The sequence below is a fragment of the Aquarana catesbeiana genome, linkage group LG04 (assembly GCF_042186555.1).
Source record: "Aquarana catesbeiana isolate 2022-GZ linkage group LG04, ASM4218655v1, whole genome shotgun sequence".
Taxonomy (NCBI): domain Eukaryota; kingdom Metazoa; phylum Chordata; class Amphibia; order Anura; family Ranidae; genus Aquarana; species Aquarana catesbeiana.
The window spans coordinates 196303174-196328051 of record NC_133327.1 but is presented as its reverse complement, the minus strand read 5'-3'; the positions used below and the strand labels follow the sequence as shown (position 1 = coordinate 196328051).

Here is a 24878-nt window from a genome sequence, read left to right as displayed (position 1 = left end):
AGTGTGCAGCTTAACTATCTGGGCCAGAGACAATGAGTGGGAGCCTCTTGCTAAAGAATTTGTAAAGCATGCCTCTCCCTTGAATATGACTTGGGGTGATAAAATCTCAGATCATGTGTGCACAGTGAGTTAGTACTTCCTTCATGCTACTTATACTGAATCACATAGAAGGGAGAAGGCAGAGGCAGAAGTTAAGGTATTAAAAGACCAGCTAGTGGTTGCTTCAGAGTGTGTACGTTCAACTGCTAGTCAGGCTGATGATTTGCAAGAGTGGTGTGCAGCCCTCAAGTCCAAATCAATGAATGCCTTAAGGAAAAGGAAGGGCCGTAAACCTGTTAGTAAAGCCAGGGTACGTGCCATTGTCACATCCCAAAACTGGAATTGTGAGGGTGTGCTCTCCTCAAATGATAATGAGGATGAGGAAATAGAGTTTGATGTTTCTGATGATGATCACCCAATGGGAAAGAAAAAGTGTGGCAGACCTCTCATTACAAAGCATAGGAAAAAGCAACATGATAGAGAGGATATGGCAGATGGGGAAGTGCATTATTACAACCCCAGAGATGTGAAATTTGAAGAAGTATAGGAGCTTACTTAAACTGAACTCCACGAGCTGTCAAAACAATACAAACAAACGTCCGGGGAGCCCCTATTGAGTTGGCTCCAACGCTTGTCGGATGAAGGGGCAGACAGTGTTGTTTTGTCAGGTAAGGAAGCAGTGGATATGGGAATGTTAACCCATGATCCACAATTACATCAGGCAATGTGAAAAATTTTCTCTGTAAGACCTGAGAGAGTATGCGCTAGTCCTAGTGACCTGTAAAATATTTACACCTGGAGAACAATAGGAGAGGGTATATCCAGGTTACGCAAGATGGGTTGTATAACCAGATTAAATACATTTCCAGAATGGATGGGTCCAGATATGGAACCCTTTACGTCTGCTCTGCACTCTAAGCTGATGAAGTCTGCGCCATTTAATCTCAGGGCTCCTTTATTGTCCTTGCTGGGAGGACAGGGATTAAACAGCGAGATTCATGAAGCCACTACACTCTTAAACGAGTTGGGGGAGGTAGAGGAGACTAAAACAAAACCTTGAGGCAATTACACTAAATAAAAAATGTGTTGACGTGCAAACAAAGTTTTTTTTTACCATAGAGCATGTGATCACAGCATAACAAACCTTATAATCCACATATGTGTTGAAATGTATAACGTGCCTGTCGATACAGGGATGAATCGCATCTTCCTCAGGGAGATAGATATGATCCCCCTGAGGAAGATACGATTCATCCCTGTATCGACACATGTTGGGGAGGAGACAGGACGGAGCAGGAGACAGCTGATCTGTCTCATAAAGGATAGACACACTATTTCGGCTTTTTTGGCGTTTTGTTTGGCTTTCTATAGAGTGGTGTACTGAAGCACCCAGCAAATGTGAGTACCCTGTCAGAGGGGTTATGGTTTATTAATGAAATTATTTTATAAAACGGTATAACACTATCAAGTCCCTTTATGTTTTGCACGAGTGTGGAAGCAGCAGAACTGAGCAGCCCAGGACTCCATTACTGACACTGAACCCAGGGGTGGTTCACAAGCGTGTTCTGACTGAACTTAATTGTGAGGTCACACGCTCTAAGGTGAGCGTACACACATAAGGGGGGAGCACCTGAGTGAGCACAAGAACAAAAATTTTATCACAAGTACAAGCTATGATTAATTTTGGAATGGACTGCAATATTTAATGATGTTACTATTTATATGAAATTTTGACACCTATTGTGTGTGCACTTTTGATCACTGGATCACTTTAAATATATTTTTTTGCATGTATTTGGATCAGTATATTTGATACATGAAGTTTTTTGTTTTGTTTTGTATGAACTTTTTGGAGTTTGCACAAAAAGACTTTATATAAAGTATTTATTTTACCAGGACGGAGGCACTTTATACATTTCAACACATATGTGGATTATAAGGTTTGTGATGCTGTGATCACACGCTCTATGGTCAAAAAACTTTGTTTGCACATCAACACATTTTTTATTTAGTGTCATGTCATTGCATCAAGGCACTAATGCTAACATCCAGATAGCGCAGCATTTCCTCTATAAATATTGCATTTGCATGGTCATATGGGACATGATCAATGATAGCAGCTGTCCTGATAGGAGGTGTTATATATTTACAGATTTTGGGTAGCTCGCAAGATTTCTTGGTTTTAAAACAAAACCCAGCCAAGTAGATAAGGTCAAGGCCAGACAGGAAGAATACAAGCAGAAAAGAACAGAGAAGAAAGGGAATGGGGTAGAGAAGACAGGATGTGAAGAGAAAACCAGGCTAGTTATTTCTAGGAAAGAAATGTGGGTGGACCTATTAAAGGCAGGAATAACTAAAGATGAGATAGATGAGATTTCTACTGCAGAAATGTTGAAGAGGTGGAAACATTTAGAGGGGAAAACTATCAGGGTTAGAAACACCACTCCTAGTGAAGATAACATCAGCCTAGATTTAGAGAAAACAGAACAGACCCCTCCTGTTAGCCCCAAACCAATTCCCAACACTGCACATGAACCCAAACCCAAATCCCTTTATCCTGGGGAGGAGTTAAAGAGACTCAGAAAAGGTGATTGGGAAGTTCCTTGTCCTTTATAAAGGGAGACCGATGCCCATATGCACCTGTTCCTAAGTTACACTTTTGCAGGGAAATCCTTCCCATCACAAAGGAGAATTGATTTATGTAGAAGGTTTGGGAGGGTAAACCACACCAACAGTTAGGACACAGGTGAAATTGGCTATTGGCAAGGGACCAGGATTTTTTTTTTTTTTGGTATCAGAGTTACCCAAAAATATTCTTGGGATAGAAGTACTTCAAGGTCAGTCTATTCAGATTGAATGGGGTACATTCACATTTGGGTATCCTGATAAAGCTTATCTGGTTAGGGCGGTGAAGGCTGTGTGGTCAGAGGTCATGCAAAATGGACCTCTGTCTACATTCCTCCACCAGAGAAGCCTGTCTGTCTCAAGCAGTACAGACTTCCTAGAGGCCACAAAGAAATTGGGGAGACTATTCAAGAACTGTTCAGAATAGGGATCCTTAGACCTGCTGTAAATCCTTTCTTGTCTCCAGTGTTCCCAGTAAAGAAACCTGATGGGACACATAGAATGACTGTGGATTGCAGAGGTCTAAACAAAGTGGCTCCTCCATTGAAGTCAGCTGTACCTGATATGATCTCAATTGTTGAGAAAATTGCTAAAGAGGCAGGAGAATATCATGCTGTGATAGACCTGGCTAATGCTTTCTTTTTGATTTTGATAGACCCAGAGTGTCTAGACCAGTTTGCTATGGTGTGGTACGGCCGCCAGTACACTTTCACTGTGCTTCCTGAAGACTATGTTCATTCTCCAACGATTTGTCATGGACTGATTGCCCAAGATTTAGGTAAACTGAATTTGAAAGTCACTGCGTTTCACTACATTGATGACTTGATCTCTGGGATGAAAGAAGATGTAACTGAAGAACTGCACCTGCTAATACAGCACATGGAGAACAGAGGGTGTTCTATCAACAAAGACAAAGTCCAAGAACCTGCCGCAGAGGTGACATTCTTAGGAATGACGTGGACTGGGCCACAGAGGAGAATTCCAGAGACAGTTGTGCAAACTATCCAGGTGTTGTCGCCCCCTACTACCAAAGAGGAGGCACAGAAGTTAATTGGAGTTGTGGGATTCTGGAGATCGTTAATCGTACATCTTTAATTGATTCTGAAGCCTATATACAATGTCACAAGGAAAAAGACTGAGTTCTCATGGGGTTCAGAGCAGCGGACCACATTCCTTGCTGCTAAAGAAGCCATTTTGCAGCATCAGGGATTGAGACCTATGAGAAAAGGAGTACAATTTCAGCTTGATGTAGTGGAGCAGGATGGTACCATATCCTGGAGTCTGTGGCAGCCAAATGAAAAGAAAGGACTGAGAGCAATACCCATTGGATTTTGCTCCAAACAACTGACAGGGGCACAGAAGAGATACACGCCCCTAGAGAAGTACCTGTTTGGGGCCTACACAGCACTTCAACATGTAGAAACCATTACAGGAAAGGACACAGTCACCATATATACTGCATTGCCAAAAGCAGGATGGGTGAGAGGTAATGGACTGACCACTAGGGCAGCTGTAGCCCAGAACCAGACGCTGATGAAATGGAAGTGGTACCTTCAAGAAAGAGGGGTTATTGAAGCTGGGGATGTTAGAGACATTTCAAAACAGTTGGCTGGGCTTGTTACTTTTACCAGCACCCAGTCTCTGTCTGAAGACATGAAAGAGTCAGCGTGGTTTACTGATGGTTCAGCCATAGTCGCCTCATCTGGACGTAAATGGACAGCAGCTGCCTACAACCCAAATACAGACACAGTCCTGCAGGAGACCGAAATTGGAGGGTCCAGTCAGTATGCAGAGTTGAAAGCTGTATTGATGACTCTTCAGGGGGATCCTTCTTCCCATGTCACTATCTACACTGACAGCTGGGCAGTCTTTAAAGGACAGACAACTTGGATGCCCGTATGGAAGTCTAATGAATGGATGATTCATGGAAAGGTAGTGTGGGGAGGCAAGGAAGTCTGGGACTACATCTGGAAGGAAACTCACTCTTGCACCATAAAAGTGGGGCATGTTGACACACATGTGCCCCTGGTCCCATACTTTGAGAACTATAACAGAGTGGCAGATGAAATCACCAAAGTGAAAGCAGTTTTGCCAATTGATCCTGTCTTGATGAACTTGGCCAACTGGGCCCACAAGCAAATTGGACATTTGGGGCAGAAAGCAACATACGAATGGTCACAGCAGAGAGGATTCCCTATATCTATGAACATGATAAAGACTGTAATAGGGAACTGTACAGTGTGTGGAGAAGTGCGACAATGGCGATTGCAAAAGTACTCCACTGGGTCGATTAGGAGGGGAGAGAGGCCTGCAGAGATCTGGCAGATTGACTTCATCGGTCCCCTGCCCCGGGCAAACAATGGACTGAGATATTGTTGTACTGCAGTGGACACCTATTCAGGACTTTTGCTTCTTCATCCTTGCAAACGTGCAGATCAAGCTGCAACGCTGCAACTGCTCCATACACTTGTCGTTGCTTATGGTTGTCCCAAACAAATCCTAAGTGATAACAGCTCACACTTCACTGGATCAACAGTATAGCAATGGGCCAAAGATTATGGCCAGTATCATCCCATACCATCCACAGGCAGCTGGTTTAATTGAAAGATACAACGAGCTATTGAATGACCTGATACACAAGCTTACACCCACACATACACTAAGGGGGTGGGATTGGGTCCTCACACAGGCAGTCAGGGATGCTGATTGGGCAGTACATCCAGCCCTCCTGTACTGAACCCAGCTCAGCAGGGGGCTGGGGCAACTTTATTCTTCAGCTATGGTGAAAGCACTTTCACCAGGTGAAAGCATTTGACAATGCTCCTAGGCTTGCTGTAACATGAATATATTTTACCTGGGCTCCATCAGCACAGCAGAGGGGTCCAGGAGGTGATAAGCAGAGAGGGACTATTTTTTTAATTTCATGTCGCAGGCATCTAGTTCCTGCTGGCCGCGGCTGATGACAGCCTATCCCTGGCAGGGTGATTCTCTTTTCCTCTGAGGAGGGCAGAGGGCAGAGGATGGGGCTGTAGCCGAGTGATGATTGAAGAGAGAAGTGGCCGAGAGCCCAGGCAATACAAGGATGTGGATGCATGGACACAATTTCTGCTTTCTGGAAGGTACAGAGACACATCCATACATACAGAGAGGCATAGAGCACCTTCTGTACTTTAAGATCATCATCATGATAACGATGATGATTACATAAGCACAGTAAGATGCTGTTAGGTCTTGTTTACTTTTGTGTTTGGGGGGTGGGGGGGGGGGGCAGTAAAAATGTGCAGCTCAGCCACAGTTTTACCATCTTCCAACCACTCCCCCTTATGCTGCAAAGGCACTACTACTGCATCAGTAGTGAGGGGATGTTGTGTAAAACACCCTGCAGCCGTACTACAGAAGCAATGCCTAGGAATGAGAGGGAATCTGGCAGGAAGGTTTAAAGTTAAATTTGCATTGGCAGATGGGCTTCAGGATAGTGGCTACTAAATTGGTTAGTGGATACTTCTCAGCAAGAGTGGAAAGTGAAGCTGTATAACAACAAACCTTCTAAAATAAACAGCAGTGATCTTCCGGGAAATATCAGTATATTTCCTCTCCTCCCTATTGATGTTCTTTCGGAGGGTCAGAAGTGGATACAGGCAGGTGGCAAAGTGTTGGTCAGATATCCAGGCAAGAAGCTATTTTGAGGAGAGATTGTAGCTGAAGGGTCAGGATCTACTGTTTATGTATTATTAGAAGGAACAGATAATCCGCTTTGTTTTTCACTCCACAGGCTGTCTCCGATTTGATCCATAGGAAGACCAGAGAAAAGTGGTCACATGATGGACAGAATGATGAAAGACCGCAAGAGCTGTGGAGAGCATGGCGTATGATGCATTACACGCCTGGACTTGTTTCTAAAGAACTTCAGAATGGACTTTCTAATGAACTTTTAGACAAAGACTGAAACACCTTCTCAGTAACAGAAATATGGGAGGGGGTTGCATTCAAGGAAATTAATGTGTAGAATGAGTTGTTAGTAATGAATAGATTATTTGTGTGTAGTCTGAGAGAAAAATCAAGGGCGAAATGTGTTGCTTTTGATATAAAATATACGATTACTACTCCTCCTGCCCTCACAATTTCCAACGAAAATATAAAAGTGCGGAAACTTTTCAAAGCCCCTCGTGATAATGACACTAATGCAACTTTTCTCTTCATTTTTAATGAATGATCGCTTTCTTAGCATAAGGGCTCATGTACATGAACACATTTGTCCATAGACTATACAAAAAATAAAAGGAGCAGTAGAGACTGATAGTGGGAGCCACTCATCATGCATTAGAACCAAGGACACAAGAATCTTTTCCAGCCAAGAAGGTGCCTGATCTCCAGAAGCAATGGAGATCATGCACAGAACACACAGTAACTGGAGTTAAGTAACTTTTAAGCATACTTTTACTGTGTATAGACCATAGTTTCTGCTTATTTGCTAGGCATCTTGCTATAGATATTTGTCAGTCTTGCATTGTATTCCTAATATTGTAATAGTTTTCTATGTACAACATTTTTGTATAGTAAAAGCACATTTACATACTGCAGAGGTCTCAGCTTCCTTGCTTATACCACAAAGTAACCTTGCTAGATAGACACAAGCAAAACAAATATGCAGCCCTGTACTTACAGGGCTATATGCGTACAGGAACACATTCTCTGAACAAAAAAACACAGACACATCCCTGTATGCATACGGCCCTGTACATGAGGACTGCTTGGATGTGCATACAGTGGATGCATATTTTAGCCTGTCTTTGATTTTGACAGGCTTCTGGTTGGGGACTTCTAGGGGCCAAAATACGCCTGTTTTTTACCCAGTACAGGTCCATGCACATGAATCCTAAAAATAATTGGTAATGAAAGAGATGATTTGTATAAATAATTTCATAATTATATGGCTGAAGTTGTAGCAGAGATTCTAAGATCATACAGCAGATGACTTTCCTCATTAAAGCTAAGTATTACGATATTTAGTAGCGGAGATAATAACATTCTGCAGAGGTCGCATACAAATAAATTCCACTGTCACCAAATGAAAATAGAGCAGTGATCTCTCGATATCTTTTTCTCTCTTTCTAGTATGGATATCATTTTGCTGTTATTACATTTAATAAATTTGATGATGAGAAAGGCATTGTGGTCTTACTGTTTATCTATGGCAAGCTGCCTGACCTATATCCGTCATATACTTCATAAACAGAATTTAATTTTCTTGATTCAGGTGATAGAAATCTGTAAAGCAGAATCATTCATCTCATACTAACCTTCCATTGGGGTATTATTGTCTGGTCGGTTTGCAAACACCACATCCACATACTCCAGCTGCAGCCTCTGCAGAGAGCCCTTTAATCCTACAAGCAGCACAAAAATGAAAACATACGGTGAGAGAAGAGCTTAAAGGAGATATTTACCAGACATCTTAAAAAATCACTTCATTTGTCCTGAAATGCTCTCTCAAGGGCACCTAAAGCACTCCTGTCAAGTAAACATTTGAAGATAAAGTCTGGTCTAGATAAAGGATATATGTACTTTTAACAATAAATATGTTCGCCAATGTATCCTTTAATTTGTATCAAGGAGCAGCAAATATCTGTGCAAATATGAACCTTTACCTCTATGTTTTCCTGCACTTTGAGGAATAATGTAAACATTGCCTTGCTTACATTCAGCCTGTCTGTAGTCTGTACTGTACACTGTACAGCACAATATGCTTGCAAAACAGGACTGAGAGCAACAAGGTCAGCTGCTTCATATCCCTGCTTTATTCATTTTTTTTATGTCAGTAGACATGACTGATAGTTTGTACCAAGTACTGCACCCATACTATCACTAGGGACCCAGACCACAAACTGTATAAAGACGTGTCTGCATACGTCTGGCTATGTCCTTGTTCATTCTCCCTTCCCATAGGATTCCAGACAGTCAAATATGGAAAGAAGAGAGCCTTTGGTTGGGATCCCCATTGCCTTGTTTTTAGTCCTGGTCTGCAAAAATGTTGCTCCCTATACTGTCTGCAGGCAGTCTGAACATAAACAAAGCTTCCGGGCTCCTGGGTTTGCAATGACAACTTTCAAAGCACAGATTCTAATCATTCACAGAGAATCAAGTTGATTGTTCATTGTAGAATTTCCATCAATGAGCACATATACTGTACATGCATGCTGCCATTGCCTTTTCTTATGGTGATGCTGATTGTCTATCTTTCATATTGATGTAGTACTTTCAGAGTGACTAACTCATTAACTGTATACTAAAGTGTTTTCAGCAGTAGCTCATGGTTGCCAACATCTCTACAGTACATATGAAAATAAGACAACCTTCAAGGATGGGACTTTAGCGGCAACACGAGCTGTTGCAGTAAGTCACAAAAGATCCAGAAACTATGGATCACCAATTGGATACTGCCAAAATGTGTCCACCATTTTGGCAGTATCAAATTGGTGATCCATCGATTGTGGGAACATCCTGCATTCATTATGTTACAATATAAGAAATGTACAGTGCCTTGAAAAAGTATTCATACCCCTTGACATTTTTCACATTTTGTCATGTTACAACCAAAAAGTAATTGTATTTTATTGGGATTTTATGTGATAGACCAACACAAAGTGGCACATAATTGTGAAGTGGAAGAAAAATGATAAATGTTTTTCAAAATTATTTATAAATAAATATTTGAAAAGTGTGGCATGCATTTGTATTCAGCCCCCCTGAGTCAATACTTTGTAGAATCACCTTTCACTGCAAGTAATACATTTTAATAGTTTTCATAAAAAAATCACAACATATACAGACAATGGTTTGTAATAAAAAATAGGTAGGACTCAATGTGGTTCCCTTGAATGATAATATAGAATATACTTCCTGTGTGGCAATACTCCTCTCAGATTGGTTTCCACATGTCCTCGTGAGTTTAAAAATTCTGTTCTACATGTTTTGCGACCTTAACCATCGCTTCTTCAGGTGCTTGAATATTTCTATTCAGGGAAACATACTTTAATTAGTATACAGGATATATCAACAAGTGTGTATATACATATGTATATGTGCGTACATCTATGCAAATATCACTTGTAACAAAGTGCTCAATGATAAATTCAACACTCACTTGCGCCAGAAGTACCAAGCCACAAAAGAAGCCCCCAATGGGCTAAGGACCCTGATGCATGGGAGCGGCCGTGAATTAACACATGTGTCAGGATGTGGGGACATATAAGGTGGCTAAGGGTGTAAAAAGTATACACGATAAGTAATCTGAAATACAATTAACTTATAAGTGGATATTAGGCTAGGTAACCTTATCCTGTACTCACGTAGCAATTTATCGTTGAGCACTTTGTAATGTTTGCATAGATATACGTACATATACATATGTATATACACACTTATTGATATATCCTGTATCCTAATTAAAGTATGTTTCTCTGAATATAAATATTCAAGCTCCTAAAGAATCAACGGTTCAGGTCGCAAAACATGTAGAGCAGAGTTTTTAAACTCACGAGGACATGTGGAAACCAATCTGAGAGGAGTGTATATGTGTGGCCATATTTCCAGCATTGCAACACAGGAAGTATATTCTATATTTTCCTTCAGGGGAACCACATTGAGTCCCACCTATTTTTTATTACATACTATTGTCTGTATATATTGGGATTTTTTTATGTAAACTATTAAAATGTATTAACTTTTTATGTGCCTATAAAGTCCATTATTCCTATTTCTATACTATTCAGGTTTGTAGTTTCTTTACATTTTCAAATGATGGATTGAACAGTGCTCCATGAGATGTTCAAAGCTTGGGATATTTTTTTATAACCTAACCCTACTTTAAACTGCTCCACAACTTTATCCCTGACCTGTCTGGTGTGCTCCTTGGCCTTCATGATGCTGTTTGTTCACAAAGGTTCTCAAACAGACCTCTGAGGGCTTCACAAAACAGCTGTATTTATACTGATTATTATATTGATTATTATATACTGATTTTTAGATAATTATACTGACTCGATTTACTAATTAGGTGACTTCTGAAGGGAATTGGTTCCACTAGATTTTGGTTAGGGGTATCAGAGTAAAGGGGGCTGAGTACAAATGCACGCCATCCTTTTCGGATATTTATTTGTAAAAAATGTTGAAAACCATTTATCATTTTCCTTCCACTTCACAATTATGTGCTACTTTATGTTGGTCTATCACATAAAATTCCAATAAAATACATTTACGTTTTTCATTTTAACATGACAAAATGTGGAGAATTGCAAGGGGTATGAATACTTTTTCAAGGCACTGTATATGAGTAATGCTGCGTACACACGAGCGGACTTTTTGACCGGACTTGTCCGGCGGACAATCCGACCGTGTGTGGGCTCCATCGGGCCTTCAGCGGACTTTTTCTGTCGAAAATCTGACAGACTTTAGATCTGGGACATGTTTCAAATCTTTCGGACGGACTCGAGTCCAGTTGAAATATCCGCTCGTCTGCATGCTAGTCCGACGGATGAAAACCGACGCTAGGGCAGCTATTGGCTACTGGCTATCAACTTCATTATTTTAGACCGGTCGTACATCATCACGTACGAATCCATCGGTCTTTGGTGTGATCGTGTGTAGGCAAGTCCGTTCGTTAGAAAATCCATCGGAAGTCTGTCGAAAGTCCGTCGGAAAGACCGTCGGACCTTTGCTGCCGAAAAGTCTGCCCGTGTATACACGGCATTAGTAGCCTCTGCACATTTTTTTTAATGCTTTTACTTTGTCTTTCTTTGTTATAAATAAAGTTTTGTGTTTTTTAAACTATTTGATATATTTAAGGAGTGACTTAAAGGGGTTGTAAACCCTCAAGGCTTTTTACTTTAATATATTCTATTAAGCTGAAAAAGCTTCTTTAGTGTAGCAGCCCCCAAGTACCCCTGTTATACTTACTTGAACCCTGCCTTTTTCTTGCTGGCATAGAGCACACCAGCTCCAGCCGGTGTCTCGTGTCCTGATTGGCTAGATTGATAACAGCACAGCCATTTGCTGTCAATCAAATTCAATGACTCGGGAGCCGTGGGCGGGGCCGAGTCCTGCTGACTGTGTCAATAGACGCAGCAGCAGAACACGGGAGCGTGCCCGCACGGGTGCCCCAAGGGAGAGCACTTCTCTAACTGGGCACTCGAGATGAGGAGGAGCCAGGAGCGTCGCTGGGGGACCCCAGAAGAAGAGGATTGGGGCCACTCTGTGCAAAACCAACTGCACAGAGGAGGTAAGTATGACATGTTTGTTTAAAAAAAAAAAAAATACCTTTAGATATCATTTAATGCATCAGCCCGTGTTGTCGCTAAAGTTCCATCCTTGAGGTTTGTCTTATTTTCATTAACCGTATAACTGTGACATTTTCATTGCTATGTGCCTGTTCTGAAAACACAGACAAGTACTTGCAGAAGGGAAGCAGCTATAGTAGTCTATAGTATCTGGTACCTAGATCAGTGTTTCTCAAAGTGTGGGATGTGTACAGCTGGTTGCAGGTGGTACATAATAGAGCTCGGGAGATAAGGGAAGAACATGGAAAAACAATGGTGTAATCCAGATGGAGAAAGCAGATATATCAAACTAATGCAGGCCATAGACGTAGCGATTGTCTTTCCTGCAGCCACACTGACTGTTGTGATGGGGGAATTCCTCCCACCAAGGGAGAACACAGTGATTATTGCTAGCAGCTATAACAGCTTCAATCAATAATTGCATGTAAAATCTAGAAGGCTGGTTGTACCCCAGTTGATTGATCCATCAACTTGAGTGCATTCAGCCTGCCCATACATGGTTCAAATCGAATTGGACAAAATTCGAATCATCTATGGCTGGCTTTACCAAATGCACTTCTCCTATTGGTTCTAGGGCTATTATTATCAATAACGTTTACTTCTAGTTCCCTGAATCTATGAGAAGATAGCATTAAAATTGTCTGGGAGGAGAATAACCTTGTGGACAGGATTTACAATGGCATCCATTGCAGCTAAATAGGTGTATTGCTGCAGTGTAGATGGGTGGTACCACTGGTAACATCCAATAGTACAGGTGCTGCTCAACCACTTATAATCAAAAAGTTTAGTGTTGTGATCTTTGAGGACCTATGTGAATGAATAATGTCTCACTTCAAGAGATCATTGATGAGTTGTCTTAAAGTTCTTTGGCCTTCTTAGGCCCCTTTCACACTGGGGCGGTTTGCAGGTATTGCGCTAAAAATAGTGCCTGCAAACCAACCTGAAAATTGTCTCCAATGTGAAAGGGCTTTCACACTGGAGCGGTGCGCTGGCAGGAGAGAAAAAAAACTCCTGCAAACAGCATCTTTGGAGCAGTGAAGGAGCGGTGTATTCACCGCTCCTTCCCCGCTCCTTCCCCGCTCCTGCCCATTGAAATCAATGGGGCAGCACGGCTATACACCTTTTGTTTGCTGGAACTTTGACTTAGTGTAGTTAAAAAACTGAGTTTATAACAAGCGTCTTCTAATCTGAAGTAGAACTCACATCTTTCAAAACGTCAGATGTTCGGAATATATTACACTATGGCCTTTTTTCTTCTGGGCAATTTACTGAGTGTGCAGACGCCGCAGCAGGTCCTGGTGAGCGATCTTCACCATCCGAATTACTGTTCCTATTGTGGTCATCTGCAAGCTTAGAGGCCTTGGCTGGGCTATAGCCACCTGCCTTTTAAGCTTGCCGTCTGGTAAACTCAATCTACAGCTACAGTGGTCGGGCACTTTGTTTGTGTGTGCACACTGCGGTGTTATTATGACCCTCAATGTTCTCAATGGACTTCTTTGTCTTCATGTCAATTGTTGTGGACTTATTTAGCACCATTTTTTAGCGCTGCTTCCCCAATTTTATAGACTTTTTGTGTTATCGCACTGTATGCTGCTGCTTCTTACTAGTGTATTTAATAATTAATTTTCTCAGCGCGGTATCTTCTTTTGCTTATACAGTTGCAGTTTAGTCAGTTTAAACTTTAGAGTACAGACTGTGTGTGGTAAAATTAGTTCCGTTCCAGCCTTACCTAACTGCACACTAACATATCCAGTGTCCACAGTCAAGTCAGCGTTCTTCCTTCTCCGCCCCTGACTGTGTTGGCCCCACCCACCAGCACCTCCTCCCTCCATCTTCTCCACACTACAGGCCTCCGCCACCCCTGAGTTAGTGTTGGCTCCACCCACCTCCTCCATCTTCTCCATCTTGCGCAGTCTGTAGAGCGGCGTGAATACAGTAAGAATACTTATTGAGAAGATTACTGGATCCATCTGATCCATCTCCACTCCATTGCTTCTGCATGGGAGCCCCTCCCCACATCAGAGCACCAAAAATTATTGATTAAAGTGAGTAAAAGAATGAATGTCATGTGTAAAATCACAAAATACATGTGTGCCATTATGTGTGAAAAAAAAATGCCCTTTTAGTCTTGACTTATTGTTGTTCAATCTTAACCGAAAAGGTTTACCCCCCTATGACCAGGACATTTTTTGTGATACTGCACTGCGTTATTTTAACTGGCTGACAATTGCACGGTCGTGCAATGTTGTACCCAAATAAAATTTATGACCTTTTTTTTCCCACAAATAGAGCTTTCTTTTGGTGGTATTTGATGACCTCTACGGTTTTTATTTTTTGGGATATAAACAGAAAAAGAGCGCCAATTTTGAAAAAAAAACAATATTTTTTGCTTTTTGCTATAAAAAAAAATTCTTCTTCAGTTTAGGCCAGTATGTATTCTGCTACATATTTTTGCTACAAAATCCCAATAAGCGTATATTGATTGGTTTGCGCAAAATTTATAGCGTCTACAAAATAGGGGATAGATTTATGGCATTTATATTTAATTATTTTTTACTAGTAATGGTGGCGATCTGCGATTTTTAGCAGTACTGCAAGATTGCAGCGGACAGATCGGACACCTAACTGACATTTTTGACACTTTTTGGGGACCAGTGACACTAATAAAGTGATCAGTGCTAAAAATATGTACTGTCACTGTACTAATGACACTGGCTGGGAAGGGGTTAACATCAGGGACGATCAAAGGGTTAACTGTTTGCCTAGGGGGTGCTTGCTAACTGTGTGGGGGGAGGGACTCACTAGATGAACAGAGTGATCCGTGTTCCTGGTTAGCAGGAACATAAGATCACTCTGTTCATCTCTGACAGAACGGCGATCTGCCTTGTTTACATCTGCAGACCGCTGTTCTATTTCTGTCCCCCCCTTGGGCCAATCAGCGTGTGTGCCTTCGCTGGTTATTGCACAAAATGGCCTACAGGTATTTTCGTGCAATAGAGCTGACCTGCTGCTATATATGTACTGCAGCTGGTCAGCAAGTGGTTAATCTAATTATAATGCAGGCTATTGATTTAAATGCGGAGCTGCAGAAGAGCAAACAGTGCTTTAATCTGGCCACCTGAATTTATTTTTATATTTACATTTTTGAAACATTTGTTAAATCAATAAATCTAACAATGAATTTTAAACACTGACATGGCAATTGAGCAAAACTTTTCAGGGTTTCCATGCAATATTTGTGGTATTTCATGGTACAAATGTTTATAGCCTAAAGGAAACAGAACAGGTGAGTTTATAAGGAAAACAATATAACCAATGTTGCTGTTATTTTAAGAAGAACCTTAGGCCCCTTTCACATGGGGCGGATTCTGTTTCAATCAGCAGGGGATTGGCTGACAAATCCCCTGTTGATTAGAGCAGAGCAGGCGGATGACACATCTGTAGCCGCCAAGTTTCTGAAGAGCAAACACAGACTAATGCCCTGTACACACAATCGAACATTCCGACAACAAAATCCATCAGATTTTTTCCGACGGATTTTGGGCCAAACTTGTCTTGCATACACACGGTCGCACAAAGTTGTCGGAAAATCCCATTGTTCTGTAATAAGTATACAAACTGCTTATGATCGTTGTACTAATAAAGTTATATGTGGTTAAACCTATTCTGTCTGTTTGTAATGTAATAATCTAATCTGGAATGATAAACGTGTCACTGTAAGCACTGTAAGCAACACCTTATTTTCTGGCAGTGCCCCTCCCGAGACTAGACTCTGGATCTGCCACTGCATCCCAGAACCCTGCACCCTGTACATAGCTCATCCCAGAACCCTGCACCCTGTACATAGCTCACCCTAAAACTCTGCACCCTGTACATAGCTCATCCCAGAACCCTGCACCCTGTACATAGCTCATCCCAGAACCCTGCACCCTGTACATAGCTCACCCTAAAACTCTGCACCCTGTACATAGCTCATCCCAGAACCCTGCACCCTGTACATAGCTCATCCCAGAACCCTGCACCCTGTACATAGCTCACCCTAAAACTCTGCACCCTGTACATAGCTCATCCCAGAACCCTGCACCCTGTACATAACTCACCCTAAAACCCTGAACCCTATACATAGCTCATCCCAGAACCCTGCACCCTGTACATAGCTCACCCTAAAACCCTGCACCCTGCACCCTGTACATAGCTCATCCCAGAACCCTGCACCCTGTACATAGCTCATCCCAGAACCCTGCACCCTGTACATAGCTCATCCCAGAACCCTGCACCCTGTAGATAGCTTATCCCAGAACCCTGCACCCTCTATATAGCCCATCCCAGAACCCTGCACTATGTACGCAGCTCATCCCAGAACCCTGCACTCTGTACGTAATGCACTCCAAAACCCTGCGATCTTTTATCCTTTTATTTAAATTAATGTGCCGGGGTTTGTATGTATCCATGAGACTCTTGCTTGTGGAACAAGTATAAAAGCATATTTTATAGGTACAAGGAAGCCGAGTTTTGTTTAATGACGCCCCTTAAGATCCTCCCACTGTTAGAAGTTTTACCACGCTCACATTTGCTGCGGCGTGCTATGCAAGGTTATTTCCGTCCCCAAGCGTTCCTCAGTCTGAAGTTCATAAGTTGGGAGGTATGCCTACCAGGGAGATGGCGCAGGTAAACAGGCATTAAAAATAAGCCTTGATACATTTTGAACAAAGCGCTTAATTGTAAGAAAATTACAATCAAACAAGTCAATTCATATTATTGGAATTTGGCTGAAAAACAACAAAACACCAGTGCAAACAGCACTCTGACCCCTCTATACCCCAACACTGTGACCCCTCAACATCCCAGCATTGTGACCCCTCTGAATTCCAAATATCTTCTCAGCACTCTGACCCCTCTACTCCCCAAAACTGTGACCCCTCTACACACCAGATAGCTCCCAGCAATGTGACCCACCTATACCCCAGATTTCTCCCCAGCACTGTGACCCTCTACATCCCAGCACTACGACCCTTCTGCACCCCAGATATCTCCCCAGCACTCTGGCCCCTCTATACCCCAAACTGTGACCCCTCAACACCCCAACACTGTGACCCCTCTACACACCAGATATCCTCCAGCACTGTGACCCATCTATACCCCGATAGCTCCCCAGCATTCTGACCCCTCTACACACCATATATCCCCCAGCACTGTGACCCCTCTATACCCCAGATATCTCCCCAGCACTGTGACCCCTCTACATCCCAGCACTGTGACCCCTCTGAACCCCAGATATCTCCAAGCAATCTGACCCCTCTATACCCCAACACTGTGACCCCTCTACACACCAGGACTGTGACCCCTCTGCATCCCAGATATCTACCCAGCACTCTGACCCTTCTACACACCAACACTGTAATCTTTCAACACACCAGATATCCCCCAGCACTGTGACCCTTCTACACCCCTGCACTGTGACCCCCCTACACCCCAGATAACCCTATCGCTGTAGCCATACTACACCCCAGATGTCCCTCCAGCGCTCTAATCTTTCTTAGTACACTAGCACTGTTACCATATGTACCCCCTGCCTGTGGCCCAACTACTTTCCTGATACACCCTGCACTGTGACCCCTTTACATCCCTGATACCCCCTGCACTGTGACCCCACTACATCCCCGATACCCCCTGCATTGTGACCCCACTACATCCCTGATAACCCCTGCACTGTGACCCCACTACATCCCACTACATCCCTGATACCACCTGCACTGTTAATTCCCTATGCCCCTGACACCCCCTGCACTGTGACCTCTCTATCGCCTTGCTACCTCTAGCATTATAGCCACCCAGCATTGCTACACCCTATACACCCCAGATTCCCCTTCAGCACTGTTTCCCCACATACACCCTTGATATCCCCCAGCACAATTATCCCATCCATATAGTACTTTCTTTTCTAATGCAGATACAGTGCAGGTGAACTTTTGGCTATGTGCCCATCTCCAGCACTGTGACAAGGACTCACCTCTTAGCAATCACGTCATGCAGGTAGAAGGAGGTGTGGAAGAGAGAGCATACCTCTGGGCATCCCAAGCCCATGGGTGCAATTAGTGCTGTCCAGCTAGGCTTGCCATCCTCACTGCACTCTCACAGGCAGGCTCTCAGCGCTGCCGGCTCAGCTGCAGCTTCCACTCTAGCTCCTACACTGCGGCCTTGAAGTCCCACGCTTACAAGCTGCATGGGGTTGGGGTCAAACGTGCCCCCTCCCTGCTGGCTGGGGAACTACAGGCACCTACCACACAGGCACAGCATGGCGCATATCTGGAAGCCTTCCTCCTGTGTATAACCATCCCTCTCAGTGCCATTTGAAGGCAGCGTGGGCTCAATGGGTAGCTGCTTTGGGCCCCACAACAATGACAGGGCCCAGGGCAGCTGCCCCTTTTGCCCTGCGTTAAAGATGGCCCTGGGGATGACTAGCCATTCCCTTTAAGCTCCTTTAAAACGAGCAGACCAGTTGGGTCTGCCTGTCAGTTTTATAGGACCATCCATTGTGGTATATTTTGGTTTTGTGCTGCCCTAGGTAAAATTAAAAATGCCCCCTCATCTTAATTTTGACCCACCCCAGCCGCTTTAAAAATGCGCAGGCCCATACAAAGGCGACAAACGATGTAAACTTCAGGGGAAGCTTTACAGGTTACCACTTTAGATTTACAGAGGAGGTCTGGTGCTAGAATTACTGCCCATGATCTGATGTTCGCGGTGATACCTCACATGTGTGGGATGATCGCTGTTTGTGTGCGTGTGGGACCAACACACCCGATTGCCTTTGCGTGCAAGTATGGGAGGACGGGGGCACTTTAAAAACATTTTTTTAAATATTAATTTTTTTTTTTTTTTTTTTTACACTTGCTTTAATTTTATTTTTTTAATCACTTTTATTGCTGTCACAAGGAATGTAAACATCTGTGTTTTTGAATGCTTTAGATTTTTAAAAACTGGTGCCGATGGTTCCCGAGTAAACTGGAAGTGATGTCATGCCCATGCTTCCGGTTGGTTGCTCAAGTCTTTAATTGAGCATTTTATATTTGATTGTCACATGACTTACAAAAGTAATAGTACCTTGTGCTATATAGAAGAAAACTCAGTTTATGTGCATTTACATTTCTGAAAATTTACTGGATGTCTTTAAATCAGAAAAAATATATAGGTAGTAAGACTAAAATAATAAATAGATAACTGCACCTGTTACTAACACATAAGTGGTTTCTGTTACATACAAGAAGAAATGGCATGTACGGTAATATTACTGATGACTGTCAGATTGATTCCTCGTTCAAAGGTTTTTATTCAAAGATCAACATATGGTAACAAGTATAATGTATCAGTTAAAGGTGTTTTAGTAGTTACATGTGGAATAAAAAAGCAGGTTGTATTAATATAACACACAGATGGTAAAATTAATGTTAGATAAGTTCCCTATTTATCAAAATGATACAGAGTTTTCAGACTGTTTATTTAGAGGGACTGTCAGATGGTTTACAAACATTGAACATTTTCAGTAGGAAATTGCAGGACTGTTATGGCTCTGCTGCCAATAATATGAACAAATGCTTCATTTTCAATTCAGAAGAATTTGACCATGAAAATAACAACGCTCCCCATTTTTTCTAATGTAACATATCTAATAATGAATTCAAAAAATAATAAAAGAGTATGGGACTTTAAATGAGGCAGGTTCAAACACAAATTTGAGAGTAAAAATAAATATTTTTAATGTACATGAGTATCAAATTGCGTAACGTTATATATAACAAAAAATTGCTCAGTGCATATGCAGACATCTTGGGAAGTAAATTGCATACATATAAACAGAGTGTAAAACATAATTGCCATAACAAGGGGACAATAATACATATTTCATGAGTGTAACTTGTAATATACAGTAAAATTCATAAAAATCTTGGTGGAAATGTGAGGGGTTACATCCTCAACAGCTCGACGCGTTTCGTCGGTTAGCCGACTCATCAGGAGCGGATATTGAATATCTGTAAATAATGAAGATGTTCTAAATCAAAAAATGGGGCCCATGATATGGAAAGTATTATATGTAAAAAGATATATATAGAGCATAGAGATGGTCAAATCCACAAACTTACATCCCATTGGAACACTGAACTCCGAATAATCCTGGTGTGCAGTGGTCACCATATCAAGCCCCCCCGGGAGCTGAGGTATAGAAGTCCGCCCATAAGTAACTGGCCCACACTGAAAACGTCCCCAACCAGGGAACAAATGTAGTATATTGGGTATTGTGCCAATAGTGGCCAGTAAATCTGTAAGATAATTAAAAATATTGTATATGATACACCCGGCAGCACTGTCAAGCACAGAGGAAATAGGGATACATGGAGGAAAAAGGGTAAAAATAGGGTGATAAAAGTGCAGGATGGGGTGTAGGTAGTGATATACCTGCTGGATAGTGTGCAAAGCAAAGATAAAGGTGGGATGTAAAAGGGACCAGTGAGAATTCTGAAAGAATAAGTAAGCAAACACTGGAAGCGTGCTTACAGAGAAGGAACCTATTAGGTGATGTTCATGAGACAATGATACAAGTGTAGAGTGAAAAAAAGGTGAAAAAGTAGAATATAAACAAGTCGTGACATATAGAATTACCCTGTAGTACCAGGTATAGGTTGTACGTGTGCAGTAAATCAAGCAGTGCAAGCCGGTCATCTGGTCAGTTGTAAATGGGGACTCCCAGGTGAGCCGGTCAAATAGGGCAGACAATACCAACGTCACGCAAGCGTGATGACGGGCGGGAAGCGTCTGCCCGCCAATGGCGCCAGACCTAATCCCGCCAATGTTTCAGCCAGGTGGAGAAACCGCAAACCCAGACGGCGCCAACTAAGGACGTCACTGGTGCGGAATGCGTGGCGTCGATACGCACGAGGCTAGCCGTCCCCATGACACCCGTGAATAGCAAGGGCGGCAAGGGGCGGCGCCTGATGCGAATCGCAGCTCCCGGGAAATGGAAGACAAAAGCAACCAAAGCAAAGCAGGCACGATGAACAATATCCACTAGGGATGAAAAAACTGTGGAGCATAAGTCGGTACAAAAAAGGGGGGGAAATATCTAAAACCCCACGTATCGCAAGTGCATAAAAAATAGTACATAACATCCAGAGGTTGGGGATTATAAGGTCCCATCAAACCTACGGGTAGATATATGAGTATAAAAGGGGTAGCTACATGCTACCCATTGTGTAGGAACTCTGCCTCCATCCCGGTTTCAACATACAACAGAGGGGGGAATGTATATCTCCATATACTGGGACTTTAAATGAAGCGCACAAGGAAAGGGGGGTAGTGCGCCTCCATCCCTAATTATAAATTCAAAAAATAATAAAAGAGTATGGGACTTTAAATGAGGCAGGTTCAAACACAAATTTGAGAGTAAAAATAAATATTTTTAATGTACATGAGTATCAAATTGCGTAACGTTATATATAACAAAAAATTGCTCAGTGCATATGCAGACATCTTGGGAAGTAAATTGCATACATATAAACAGAGTGTAAAGCATAATTGCCATAACAAGGGGACAATAATACATATTTCATGAGTGTAACTTGTAATATACAGTAAAATTCATAAAAATCTTGGTGGAAATGTGAGGGGTTACATCCTCAACAGCTCGACGCGTTTCGTCGGTTAGCCGACTCATCAGGAGCGGATATTGAATATCTGTAAATAATGAAGATGTTCTAAATCAAAAAATGGGGCCCATGATATGGAAAGTATTATATGTAAAAAGATATATATAGAGCATAGAGATGGTCAAATCCACAAACTTACATCCCATTGGAACACTGAACTCCGAATAATCCTGGTGTGCAGTGGTCACCATATCAAGCCCCCCCGGGAGCTGAGGTATAGAAGTCCGCCCATAAGTAACTGGCCCACACTGAAAACGTCCCCAACCAGGGAACAAATGTAGTATATTGGGTATTGTGCCAATAGTGGCCAGTAAATCTGTAAGATAATTAAAAATATTGTATATGATACACCCGGCAGCACTGTCAAGCACAGAGGAAATAGGGATACATGGAGGAAAAAGGGTAAAAATAGGGTGATAAAAGTGCAGGATGGGGTGTAGGTAGTGATATACCTGCTGGATAGTGTGCAAAGCAAAGATAAAGGTGGGATGTAAAAGGGACCAGTGAGAATTCTGAAAGAATAAGTAAGCAAACACTGGAAGCGTGCTTACAGAGAAGGAACCTATTAGGTGATGTTCATGAGACAATGATACAAGTGTAGAGTGAAAAAAAGGTGAAAAAGTAGAATATAAACAAGTCGTGACATATAGAATTACCCTGTAGTACCAGGTATAGGTTGTACGTGTGCAGTAAATCAAGCAGTGCAAGCCGGTCATCTGGTCAGTTGTAAATGGGGACTCCCAGGTGAGCCGGTCAAATAGGGCAGACAATACCAACGTCACGCAAGCGTGATGACGGGCGGGAAGCGTCTGCCCGCCAATGGCGCCAGACCTAATCCCGCCAATGTTTCAGCCAGGTGGAGAAACCGCAAACCCAGACGGCGCCAACTAAGGACGTCACTGGTGCGGAATGCGTGGCGTCGATACGCACGAGGCTAGCCGTCCCCATGACACCCGTGAATAGCAAGGGCGGCAAGGGGCGGCGCCTGATGCGAATCGCAGCTCCCGGGAAATGGAAGACAAAAGCAACCAAAGCAAAGCAGGCACGATGAACAATATCCACTAGGGATGAAAAAACTGTGGAGCATAAGTCGGTACAAAAAAGGGGGGGAAATATCTAAAACCCCACGTATCGCAAGTGCATAAAAAATAGTACATAACATCCAGAGGTTGGGGATTATAAGGTCCCATCAAACCTACGGGTAGATATATGAGTATAAAAGGGGTAGCTACATGCTACCCATTGTGTAGGAACTCTGCCTCCATCCCGGTTTCAACATACAACAGAGGGGGGAATGTATATCTCCATATACTGGGACTTTAAATGAAGCGCACAAGGAAAGGGGGGTAGTGCGCCTCCATCCCTAATTATAAATTCAAAAAATAATAAAAGAGTATGGGACTTTAAATGAGGCAGGTTCAAACACAAATTTGAGAGTAAAAATAAATATTTTTAATGTACATGAGTATCAAATTGCGTAACGTTATATATAACAAAAAATTGCTCAGTGCATATGCAGACATCTTGGGAAGTAAATTGCATACATATAAACAGAGTGTAAAACATAATTGCCATAACAAGGGGACAATAATACATATTTCATGAGTGTAACTTGTAATATACAGTAAAATTCATAAAAATCTTGGTGGAAATGTGAGGGGTTACATCCTCAACAGCTCGACGCGTTTCGTCGGTTAGCCGACTCATCAGGAGCGGATATTGAATATCTGTAAATAATGAAGATGTTCTAAATCAAAAAATGGGGCCCATGATATGGAAAGTATTATATGTAAAAAGATATATATAGAGCATAGAGATGGTCAAATCCACAAACTTACATCCCATTGGAACACTGAACTCCGAATAATCCTGGTGTGCAGTGGTCACCATATCAAGCCCCCCCGGGAGCTGAGGTATAGAAGTCCGCCCATAAGTAACTGGCCCACACTGAAAACGTCCCCAACCAGGGAACAAATGTAGTATATTGGGTATTGTGCCAATAGTGGCCAGTAAATCTGTAAGATAATTAAAAATATTGTATATGATACACCCGGCAGCACTGTCAAGCACAGAGGAAATAGGGATACATGGAGGAAAAAGGGTAAAAATAGGGTGATAAAAGTGCAGGATGGGGTGTAGGTAGTGATATACCTGCTGGATAGTGTGCAAAGCAAAGATAAAGGTGGGATGTAAAAGGGACCAGTGAGAATTCTGAAAGAATAAGTAAGCAAACACTGGAAGCGTGCTTACAGAGAAGGAACCTATTAGGTGATGTTCATGAGACAATGATACAAGTGTAGAGTGAAAAAAAGGTGAAAAAGTAGAATATAAACAAGTCGTGACATATAGAATTACCCTGTAGTACCAGGTATAGGTTGTACGTGTGCAGTAAATCAAGCAGTGCAAGCCGGTCATCTGGTCAGTTGTAAATGGGGACTCCCAGGTGAGCCGGTCAAATAGGGCAGACAATACCAACGTCACGCAAGCGTGATGACGGGCGGGAAGCGTCTGCCCGCCAATGGCGCCAGACCTAATCCCGCCAATGTTTCAGCCAGGTGGAGAAACCGCAAACCCAGACGGCGCCAACTAAGGACGTCACTGGTGCGGAATGCGTGGCGTCGATACGCACGAGGCTAGCCGTCCCCATGACACCCGTGAATAGCAAGGGCGGCAAGGGGCGGCGCCTGATGCGAATCGCAGCTCCCGGGAAATGGAAGACAAAAGCAACCAAAGCAAAGCAGGCACGATGAACAATATCCACTAGGGATGAAAAAACTGTGGAGCATAAGTCGGTACAAAAAAGGGGGGGAAATATCTAAAACCCCACGTATCGCAAGTGCATAAAAAATAGTACATAACATCCAGAGGTTGGGGATTATAAGGTCCCATCAAACCTACGGGTAGATATATGAGTATAAAAGGGGTAGCTACATGCTACCCATTGTGTAGGAACTCTGCCTCCATCCCGGTTTCAACATACAACAGAGGGGGGAATGTATATCTCCATATACTGGGACTTTAAATGAAGCGCACAAGGAAAGGGGGGTAGTGCGCCTCCATCCCTAATTATAAATTCAAAAAATAATAAAAGAGTATGGGACTTTAAATGAGGCAGGTTCAAACACAAATTTGAGAGTAAAAATAAATATTTTTAATGTACATGAGTATCAAATTGCGT

At 42.5% G+C, this 24878-nt stretch overlaps 1 protein-coding gene across 3 annotated transcripts in view; it reads right to left on the bottom strand.

Moving 5' to 3' along the window:
• The window catches only part of KCNAB1 (potassium voltage-gated channel subfamily A regulatory beta subunit 1), a 564258-nt gene that overhangs the window by 104394 nt on the left and 434986 nt on the right, over positions 1-24878 (bottom strand). For all 3 annotated transcript variants that reach the window (XM_073626075.1, XM_073626076.1, XM_073626077.1), the window contains exon 8: positions 7965-8051. In XM_073626075.1, coding sequence (XP_073482176.1) covers positions 7965-8051 — 87 coding nt within the window. The remainder of the gene's footprint in view (positions 1-7964; positions 8052-24878) is intronic.